This window comes from Tenrec ecaudatus, chromosome 6 (genome assembly GCF_050624435.1).
Source record: "Tenrec ecaudatus isolate mTenEca1 chromosome 6, mTenEca1.hap1, whole genome shotgun sequence".
Taxonomy (NCBI): domain Eukaryota; kingdom Metazoa; phylum Chordata; class Mammalia; order Afrosoricida; family Tenrecidae; genus Tenrec; species Tenrec ecaudatus.
In genome coordinates, this window is record NC_134535.1 from 129611600 (window position 1) to 129622692 (window position 11093).

The window sequence follows — 11093 nt, forward strand, 5'->3', positions numbered from 1 at the left end:
ACTTACTTTATCTGCCTGCTCCGCTGCATCGGGGTCCCTGAGCCCAGCATCATCCCACCACCATGCCTAGCCTGACGGCTGTCTGTGCTGCAGCCTCAGCTTGCATGTGTTTCAGTAGCTTCTTCCCTATTAGATGGTATGTGCCACGTGGAGCCCCACCCCCCACATCAGCCCACAGCTTCTCGGGGCTGGGGGCAAGGAGGTACACCTACAAGCAGCACCTGTGTGGCAGTGTCCAGGCTCAGGAATGGGGCCCCTATGGGTAGACACTGACTGTGTGGACACACCCTGTCCCCGCAGCCCTGGGATCCTTCCTGAGTTCTGATGGCCTCTGCTCGCCCAGCAGCCTACCCATCCGCCTGAGGTTTCTGACCTGCTCTCCCAACAATTGGGAAAGAACAAAATGACTGGTTTGGCGGCCAAACTTGGAAAATGGAGAAAGAAAATCTCGGAGTTTTATAAAGCACCGGGGACCATTCTGCCCCTGTTGAAATCCTACCAGATGGTAACGATGGCTGTTCGAGCCCTGCCCCCACCCAGCCCCCATCTCTTTCAGGAGGTGGGGTGTCTGGGAGAATCCCATTTGCCTAATGACATCGTTTATTTCTCCATCCTTGGAAATGTCTAGAGTCACCAGGGTGATACAACCAGTGGCCATGCTCAGCTGCTAATCACAAAAAGGTGGGCAGTTAAAGAGTGCTCCTCAGTGCACCTTGGAAGAAAGGCCTGGCCACCTATGTCCATTGAAAACCCTCTGGAGCAGAGTTCCACGTTGACACACGTGCATGGGCATCAGCTCCACACCCGGCTCTCAAAGGACCGGCTGTCAAAGGACCTACTTGCTTATGCACCGAGAAGGTACGGACTAGGCACCTGACGGTTGGGAGGAAAGGGACGGGGGATGCAAACTACAGAGCCTGGGAGCCTCCGTGGGAGAGGAATTGCACAGGAGCCTACTGACGGCAGGAGTGAAGCTGGATTGTTTTTGTTGGGTTTTTTTTTTTCCCCGAATCACTGGCTGCCTTCACATTTCCTGGTGGAAGTGGGATAGGTCAGCAGACAGCCCAGAACTGCAGATAACTTGTGCCCACACAATGACTTTTCGGAGCATTGGCTTGAAATTGAGGTGTGTGCGTGCATGCGTGTGTGTGTGTGTGACCAAGGACCTCTCGTGACCCCCAGAGGTCTCTGCTCTCTTCAAATGGGCTGATCTCCACACAGAGGATGTGGACAGTGGAACTTTTCCTGTTTGATGTCACATTGCTATCCTTTAAAAGTCCGAGGGGGCAAAGGAGGGAATCCAACCTCGCACAGTCGTTCCAGATACCCGCGAGGAAGAGGAGGAAGAAAAGGCCGAGGGTCACGGCCATCCAGCAGAGGCAAGGAGACAGTGTCGGGTTTCAAACTTGGCCCCAGCGGTCCAGACAGCCAGGATGTTGGGGGCCCACCTCAGACTCTGGGTCTGTGCCTTGTGCATTGTGAGCGCCATCTACGTCGGAGCCTACCCCAACACCTCCCCACTCCTGGGCACCAGCTGGGCTGGCCTGACCCACCTGTACACGGCGACGGCCAGGAACAGCTTCCACCTGCAGATCCACAAGGATGGCCACGTGGACGGCACCCCCCACCAGACCATCTACAGTGAGTGGGGGCTCTGGGTGGAAGGAAGGGGGCGCTCTCCTGTGAGTTCATCTGCACGGGGCTTGGGAATGCTTTGGCTTAGACTAGATCCCATTTCCTAGTGCTGGGGCCAGAATCCACTTATTTTAACCCTGGGGGAAGAGTCAGCCAACCTCTGAATTCATGATCACTGGATCTCCCAACATAGACAGTTTCTGTCCTACCTGAGCCCCTCCGACAGAGCCCCCTTCCTCGTGCTCTGTCCAGGGTACAGAAAGGATGGTGAGGAGGTTGAGAGCAAAAGAAGCCGGAGAGAGAACACGGTGGACAGTGAGCTTGAGCTTATGAACTTGAAACTGGACTGGCTAGGAGAGACGAACCCAGGGGCCCTTGTCAAAGCTACTCTTCCAGTCTCAAGAAATACTCTTGAGAAGGTGCTGTGGGGATGTGTGGTCTGGGTGAATCTCCCCTGGGTTAGGTGGTCCTTTTGAATCCTTCCATATACCCGTCTACTCGCGTATCCAACTGGTCTTTACTGGGGGCTTCAGAGGTGCCCAGTCTGGTAGGAGCTGGTGACTCTCCGTGGAGCTGGAAGGTATCCAGTCAGTCTTAGGCTGGTGACCATCGAGTCAATTCTGAATCAGGGTGCCCCTGTGTGTGTCGAAGTAGGACTTTGTGTGTGTGTGTGTGTGTGTGTGTGTGTGTGTGTGTTTGGCTTTTTGGGTGAACACTAGAATATTTCTCCAGGATGAGGAAGGAAACCACGACAAATGCCCATACTTTTAATGTTTCTGATTGTTTCAGGAGTAGATGGCCACAGAGTCTCTGGGTAGACTAGAACCTCTAAAGCCAGCTCACAGAGGAGCACATTAACCGTTCTCAGTGCCCAGAGACCCCCTTTACAGATTAAGAAGTGTGTGGAAAGCAGGTCCTAGGCAGTCAATCAATTAGCTAGATGTCAAATGAGCGCTCACTGTACACACCCCCATAGGGCTGCAGGGGCTCTGTCCGAAGCAGTGGTAAGAAGGGAAAGGTTGTCGGTTTGTACCCATAGCAGCTCCACAGGTGGAAAGATGAGCGTCTGCTTCTGGACCGATTACAGCTCGGGAGCCCACGGGGGCCGTGCTACCCAGTCCTACGGGGTTGCTATGAGCCAGCATCAACTTGACAGTAGTACGTTTGTTTTTCCTATGTGATTAAAGGGTGGATATAGACAAATATATATAGCCTCTTCTATTTCAGAAAGGCATGTAAACAGTACTCCCAGGACACAGAAAAGTATACACAGATTCAATACAGATCGGGCTAAAGGAATGAAAGACGGATCACCATTTCTGCTGCAAGAAACAAAACTCTTTATTGAAATGGTGATTTGCTCTTTGTTGCTGTAATCAGTGACCCTGTGCTTTCGCTGTTGCCTTACTGTGAACCAGGAGGCACTGTGCTAGGAAAGAAGATTCCTGAAACCTGGTAACCAGGTAACAGATGCAGGGGGTGGGGGGTGGGGGGAGTCGCTCCAAATACCAAACATTCCACAACGCAAGCAGATATAGTCTCAGATTCAAGCGTCAACATCTTAGAAGCCAAGGTTCGCGCACCCCCGCGGAAGTCAGAACTAAAGCGGGGATCAGTGATGGCGCCAGAGTGCTGCTTGTTTCTGTCTGTTGCTGTCCCATAGAACCTAGAGCGTGTCTGGGAACCCTGATGGTGGAGTGCTCATGCACTCGGCTGCTAACCGAAAGGTTGGCAGTTAGAAACTGAAAGACGAGGGGTTTTTTTATTTTTATTTTTTTCAAATAACCCCTGTACACAGTCACAGTCTCAGAAACTCACAGGAGCAGCTCTACCCCGACGGCTGGATGGCCGAGTTTGTTTTTTTGAGCACATACTGAGCCCAAAGCTCAGTCGTTTGAACCCCGCTGCCGCTCCACGGGAAAATGACGCTGTTGCTTTCCTCAAGATCTACAGCCTCCAAACCCCCCCGGACATAGGGGTGCAGTTCTTTTCTGTCCCGTAGAGCCCCTGTGAGTCAGGATTGACTTGATGGCATGGGCAGTGGGTGATGGAGGGTCAACCTTACTTCCACTGCGAGACGATGTGATAGAGAATTCTGCATCACAATCGACCACTTCGATTTCCATAGATGGAAATTTGTCTAGAATGCTAAATCTCTCTGCTGAGGGAAGTCTTCCAAGAGACGTTTTCCTCAACCAGCGAGAGTCAAGCAGCCCAGAGAGTGTGGTGTGTGGCACGCTCACCGTAGCCAGCACTTTCCATTCCTCAACTTTCCCCCCAGACTTCCACCAGTCAGACCCAGATGGCTCCGCTCAGGACTACTTTAAGTGATTGAAAAGGACTAGGACGCAACAAAAGGAATAGAATGGATTTTGGATTGTGTGTGTGTGTGTGTGTGTGTAGAAGTGTGTGGCTTTACTTTGTCTGATGTACAAGGAGAAACCAGTTCAGCATGTGTCTCTGGAAAGATACATACTCAATGGAGAAGGGAACCGGGGTGGGGAAGATCAGCGCTTCCACACCATCATTTGTTCCACCCAATTCCACTGACATGTGCATTTACACACGCACGCGCACACACACAGAAACCAAAATCATATACGCGGAGATAAAAAGTTACCCAAGGAGAAAGGAGACCTTGACACCTATGGATGGGCAGCATGGCCTTCCCTTGGCCAAGGAGTCTATTCTAACTCCTGTGCACCCCGAGGGACAGCGCAGGACTGTCCTGTCTTCCCTTCATGGAGGCAGATTGCCACATCCTTCTTCCTCGGAGCAGCTGATGGGCTGCAGGCCTCCTGGTTCTAGGGAGCATCGCCAGGGCCCCCGATTGGCAGCACAGGTGCTTAGCAAAAACTGGAGGTTGCAAAAGGCTTTCTCACACATTTAAACCATTGAGTTGTATGGCAGGTGAATTACATGTTGAGAGAATGGTCTGTAAAGTAGCTGAAGAAGGATGTGTACGTGCCTCCTCAATGAATGCACAGCAGCGGCTTTCTTCTGATGGAAGGGCTAGGGTTTGGCTTCCTATCTTTCTAGTTCATTGCCTTTCCCGTGGAATCTGGCTCATCTGCTTACTCTGCGTTCGTCAAGCCCTGATTCATTGCATCGCATCCCGCCTAGCTGGCTAATGGCCTCTGATAAAAGGAAAACATCTGTCTTGGAAATTCTATAACTTCCTGAGGATTCACCAGGCCTGACATCAGGGACCCCCTCTTCCATCTGTCCCTTCTGATATGAACAAGGCTGCCTTCTTATGCCCTGTTGTCTGCGCCGTGGAAACAGACAAAATGCTTCTTATCCCTAGTTTATGACCATGTCCTTGTATGTTCACTACCTCACACTCGCCCATCAGCCTTGTCTTCACTTTGAGGCTCCAGTATATTGGCCCTTCTTCATAATAAAAGTGCTTTCATAAGGCACTTGACATCTGCCATCTTTGTTATTCGTGGCTACCCTGGAGAACAGACTGGAACAGAGCATTTTCGACTTTTCAAGCAGAAGCGGAGGTGAAGTGGCAAGTGGAGCCGTTGCTAACCTGTAGAAAATGCTCCGTATAAAGCCGTGGTGCTGTGGCGAGAAGAGCCTTGGTGGTCAGCAGTTCAAAACCACCAGCCACTCAAAGGGAGAAACATGAAGCTTTCCACTCCTGTAAAGAGTTACATTCTCAGAAACCCCACAGGGCAGTCCGACCCTGCCCTATAGGGAGGCTGTAAGTCAGAATCAACTCGATGGCAGCAAGTTTGCTTTGGAGTTGTTGGTGGTGTTGTGGGTTACTTGTTGGGCTGCTAACCACAAAGTCAGCAGTTCAAATCCACCAGCCACATGGCAGGAGAAAGATGAGGCTTTCTGCTCCCGTAAAGATTGGCTTTGGGGCTTCAGTTTCTAGAGGAAAAACAATTATCTCATTACATCCTCAAGATGGCCATTTATGCCACCCGTACTGTCCAGCCAAGAAAACAGAGGCGTAGAGGCCTTAGATACCTGATTCAAGGTCGCACCGCTGGTAGCTGTCCTGGAGGGCATCTTAACCCCACCCCCCAGGCTTTCGCACATGCATGCAGACACCCTCCAGGATGTCCATTGGGCCAATCCCTCCAGCAGGTGGAAGTTCCCCCAAGTGAGCTGCTCTCTCTGCCAGTTTCTCGCCTGCAGTCTGCGCAGACCCTGGAAGTGGTCGCAGGAAGCTGTGACGGGAAGAGGTTTTACCTTTCTCAGCTTTCCTAACTTTCAGATTGGCCTGTGTCCATTTGGTTCAGAAACTGGTGGCACAGCTGCTCAGAGTTCCTCTGCCGGTTTCCTGACTCGCACCAGACTGGCACGGGAACTAGAGAGAGGCGAGCTTGCTCCCCGTCACCGGACCCCAAACTTCAGGAGTCCAGGTAGTGGGTTGCCGCAGACGGCAGGCCAGCACAGAATTTAGCTTGGTTTCCGTCTGTTCAGTGGCCTTCGAGTCACGCCTACTACCAGTATCCCATCTGATTTCATAGTGGCCCTGGGAAGGAGGTAGGGACAGCTATTGTTAGTCTCATGTACAGCCAAGGAACCGGGCTGGAGGAATGAGTTGCCCAAGGCTATTAAGTTCCTAAGCAGTAGAACTGGGAGCAAGATCCAAGTCTCCGGATTTCCTGGGTCTGTGCTCATTTTCTGGTTCACTCAGAGGCACCAGGACGCAGGATCCCCAGGGCCTACATAATTTCTTCCAGTATTTGATTTGGTCTTGTCCATACTTCAGCTGGAGGGAGGAGGAGATGTTGGAGTCCCTGGCCTGAGTTTGAGTTCTGTTTGAGTGCCTTAATCATTTAAATGAAGATCCTATTACTAAGACGGTTAACAGGATGAGGGGGCTTCAAACGGAGGGGCAGGGTGTGTGTGTGTGTGTGTGTGTGTGTGTGTGTGTGTGTGGAATCCTACTGTCTTTTAGCTCCTTTTCCCACACTCTTTCTGAAGCCCCCCCCCCATTATGTTGTTTTGAGAATGGAGAACATGAAGCGGATAGAGAACCCAGCGAGACACTGCTTCTGATCCTTCCTTACACTTCTCTCGGGCCTTGCCACCAAATTAGCCAGACCTTGGAAAGATACAGGAAGACGTCATCATGCCGCAAATCAAGTAGCCTCTGCCCTCGCATACCCCCACCTGTCTTCCAGAAGCTTCTCCTCCCACACAGGTCATCAATGACCCAAGGACAGCTGACCCCAACCCCCTTGACTAGCCCTCAGTCAAACTTGGGAGACGAATTAAATTTTTTCTTTGGCTTTCTTCCTTCCTTCCTTTTCTTTCTGGGTTCATCCTCATCCTCATCCCGTGTCCCAAATCATTCCAAGATCAACCCTTCATTAGACTCCCCGACGCAACTCAAGAAGATTCATTGCCATCGAGTCAATGCGGACTCATAATGAGTTTTCCAAGACTGTAACTGTTTACAGGAGTGGAAAGCTCCCAATTCTCTCTCCCGTAATGCTGGTGTGGTGGTCTCAAACTGCCGACCATGCGGATTGCAGTCCAACACATACCCATGACACCACCAGCTAGTGTCTAATTATTGCCTGTTTATGCTCCTCCAAAGGAGTCCTGATGGTGTAGGGCAGGGTTCTCCACCTTCTTAATGCCTCAACCCTGTCATACCATTCCTCATGTGTTGGCGACCCCCCAACCATAAAATTATTTTTGTGGCTACTTCATAACTGTAATTTTGCTACTGTTATGAATCATCATGTAAATATCTAATAGATGTATTTTCATTGTTACAAATTGAACATAATTAAAGCATAGTGAATAATCACAAATACAATAGGTCATTGTATATTGTGAACTATTTATTTCTAATGACAAATCAATGAAATGTCTTGAAGCATAGTGTAGCATGGGTACTCATAGGTGGGCGTATCTGCACGTGGGCGGACCCGCCTGGAGACAGATAGAGGAACCTTGTCTCGGTTCCTAAGACCATTGGAAATATGTGTTTTCTGAAGGTCTTAGTTGACCCCTATGAAAGGGTCGGTCCACCCACAAAGGGGTCCCGACCCACAGATTGAGAACCGCTAGTGTAGCGGGTTACAGCATTGGGCTGCTAACGAAAGGTCAAGCAGTTCAAAGCCAGGAGCCACTCTGGGAGAAAGGTACAGGCTTGGAAATCCGTAGGGGGCGCTCTACCCTGTCTCTATGGTCACTAGGGGTCAGGATCAACAGGATGGCAGTGGATTTGGGGCCCGGCACAGTCACACCCAGAGTTGCTGCACTGGGTGACACCAACTCTAGTGACACCACTGGCTGGGTGAGCTCTGCTCAGGCAAGAAGGGAAAGCAGAGGCCAACACAGCAAGTGGCAAGAAATGACCCGGGCAAGTCATGACCAGGGCAGGGTCCTGCGACGTCCTCACCACTCTCGGCAGCAAGGCAGAGAGATTGCGCGAAGGCAGACCAAATGTGCGACAGGTTTTGACGTGCACGCTCTCTTCCTAGGTGCCCTGATGATCCGATCAGAGGACTCTGGCTTCGTGGTGATCACAGGGGTGATGAGCAGGAGATACCTCTGTATGGATTTCAGAGGCAACATTTTTGGATCGGTGAGTCTTTCTTCGTGCCGGCCACCATTGGAAAACACATGTCAACTGTGTGATTGGAACATACCGTAGTCGTTTACAGCTTAAAGACCCCACTTGCACCGTACTTAGCGGTCTGATATCACTGTGAGCTTTATTCAGGGCCAGTTTCAACTGCTCAGGTTCACACAACTGGGGTTTCAACCTAGGCCATCTGGTTCCCCAGCTCATGCCCCTAACTTCTCTTCTGTACTGCGCCCTTTGGGGCCCATTTCTGCATCCAGCACAGCACCGTGTATGTTGCGGCAGGCGCCCGGGCCGCTGAGTTCATATTGTTGAGTAGAGCCCATCAGAAGAGCGGAGAAGCCCCCTGCTTGGGTATCTTCTTGAGTCTGTTTCTGCGGCTCCTCACTTCCTCCAGCATCAGGTCCCTCCCCTGGAAGCAGGGCAGTGAGAGGGATCCCGTAGCCGGTGGAGCGCTCTCTGGTTTAAAGATCTCTCGTGATCTCCGCCACAACTGGGACTGGATGGCCATTCAGATTGTTAAACACAAACTACTCACGTGGATGTACCAGGCATCTTCCAAGGGCTTTGAGAGTGCTCGTAAATCTCCGTTACCTCAGGAGCCTCTCATCACCAGGGAGTCCAACCGGAAATGCACACGAGCCAAGCCCTTTTATTTGGCTCCTTGCTGTGGCCTTGTACCTGGTCCAGCATGGCCAATACACAGGGATCTGTTGAACAAACGGGAACCTAGAAGTAGCCCTCGTCTGTAAAACACCTACTCCACAGAGTTGAATGCAATGTGCTTGCGATCCAGCTTTGCCCTAACAAAAAAAAAAAACCCTCTGCAGGTGGCCTGGGAAAACACACATTTCTTCCGGTTAGGAGGCTAGAAGTCAGAATTTAGGGTGCTGACTCTGGAGACAAGAGCTCTCTGTTGGATCTTGGAGCAGGCTCTTGTCTCTTCTGAGCTTGTTCTTGGGCAGTCTTCATGTGGCATGGCTCTCTCACTCACTAACCACCCCCCCCCTCACCCCTCCACCCCCCACCCCATATCAACTTCCTCCTACCTCTGCCTCCAAAGAAATTTACTCAAGATACCACTTATAGCTGGATTCAACATAATAAAGAGAACCCACTCCCAAATTACCATATGAGGGTGACTATACACAGTTTGGGGGTACACCATTCAGCCCATGACATTATGTTAAAGTCCTAATAGGAACTCACAATAATAGGTCCCAGTTGGTGGCAGAGTGAAAATTCAAATACAGGTCATCTGTTGCCAAAGTTCAAGTCCCTGGGCCCCAAACTGTTCTGTCTCGCTGATGGGAAACCTGCAGTTCCATCCATCTCGGTTCTCCAGGCAAGGGGGCAGACCTGAGCCAACTTTCAGCGGGAAGAGGGCTCACCGTGGTACAGCGTGGGGGAGAAGAATGTGTTTAAATCGGCCCTCTCTCTAGAAACACACACACACACGTGTGCTAGCTCTCTTCGCTCCTGGTCCGGCATGCCTCGAGAAGTCCTCCTGGTGTGGCGGTGACACTGCTAAGCACAAGGTCAGCGGTGCAAAACCACAAGCTGCTCTGCGGGAGAAAGACGAGGCTTTCTACTCCTTCAGAGAGTTGGTCTCGGAAACCCCCAGGGGCAGTTCTACCCTGGCCTCTAGGGCCACAAGGAGTCAGCCTGGCCTGGATGCGGGGTGGGGGCTGTGGGTGGGGAAGTGGTTGAGGCATGCCATGTACCTACCCGGCCACTTCTTACATAAGTGAGCTGTGTCTGCTACTCCCAGAAGGCCCCTGGGGAATTTAGAAACCATGAGTCAAAATCAGTTTCCCCCAGGCGGAAGCCCTGATCCTTCCAGACCCTCAATTGAACCCTCAGATCCACCAGTTGCCTACCTAATGGAGTTGTGGAATCCCTGGGTGGGGCAAACAGTAAGGTATCCGAGACTGCAAAACTGGAGGTTCAAATCCACGGGAAGGCCTGGCAAGGGGGCTCTGAAAGAGTCAGAATCAGCTGGGTGGCAACCGGTGGGGTGCCTTGGTTTAAGGGAGCGGGTGTCCAGCTGCACGCACAATATGTACCAAGGTGGGCACTCAGGGGACAGCCCAGGGCTGCCAGCGGCGTGTGGGGCTAGGAGCTCACGCTGGGTTGCTTTACCTACACCGCTTTGGCCCTTCCAGCACTACTTCACGGCGGACAGCTGCAGGTTCCGACAGCGGACGCTGGAGAACGGCTATGACGTCTATCACTCGCCCCAGCATCATTTCCTGATCAGCCTGGGCCGCGCCAAGAGGGTCTTCCTGCCGGGCATGAACCCGCCGCCTTACTCCCAGTTCTTGTCCCGGAGGAACGAGATCCCCCTGATTCACTTCAACACCCCCAAGCCCCGGCGGCACACGCGGAGTGCCGAGGAGGACGCCGAGCAGGACCCCCTGAACGTGCTGAAGCCCAGGCCCCGGATGACGCCGGCTCCAGCCTCCTGCTCCCAGGAGCTGCCCAGTGCCGAAGACAACAGCGCCCTGGCCAGCGACCCCCTGGGAGTGGTCAGAGGCAAAAAGCCCAGCGCCCAAAGATGCCGCCCCTTTCCCAAGTTCAGGGAAACAGGGAAGGACTACTTTCTAACCAATCCCTGAGCAAAGTAGAGCAGAGTCAACCTTTGAGGCCTGAGCGATAGTTTCACCGGCTTCCCGCCCCATGTACCGCCTTCCTGAACAAGAAGCCCCAATAGGTAAACTAGTCCCTGTCCTTCCATTAAGGGGTCAGAGCATGGATTGTTTCTTTCCATATTTATTTTCCCTGTGCCTCTCCTTAACCAGCTTAGCCAAGAACAAAGCAATGGCTTGCTGAGTCCACGATCCCTGAGGGCTGGGACCCCCACCCCAACTGCCTACCCCCAGGGAGCATC

The 11093-nt window shown here is 52.1% G+C and overlaps 1 protein-coding gene across 1 annotated transcript; it reads left to right on the plus strand.

Annotated features, from left to right (window-relative positions):
• The first annotated feature begins 1433 nt into the window (after positions 1-1433).
• FGF23 (fibroblast growth factor 23) lies at positions 1434-10821 on the plus strand. Its single transcript, XM_075553384.1, has 3 exons — positions 1434-1641; positions 8100-8203; positions 10369-10821. Exons 1-3 carry the CDS (start codon positions 1434-1436, stop codon positions 10819-10821), a joined length of 765 nt encoding a protein of 254 aa, XP_075409499.1.
• Positions 10822-11093: the final 272 nt, after the last annotated feature.

Excerpts from the sequence above, each read along its gene's own strand:
- FGF23 (XM_075553384.1), top strand. The coding sequence starts at position 1,434 with ATGTTGGGGGCCCACCTCAGACTCTGGGTCTGTGCCTTGTGCATTGTG. Across the intron at positions 1,642-8,099 it reads CCCCCACCAGACCATCTACA|GTGCCCTGATGATCCGATCA; the intron begins GTGAGTGGGGGC and ends CTCTCTTCCTAG. Across the intron at positions 8,204-10,368 it reads GAGGCAACATTTTTGGATCG|CACTACTTCACGGCGGACAG; the intron begins GTGAGTCTTTCT and ends TGGCCCTTCCAG.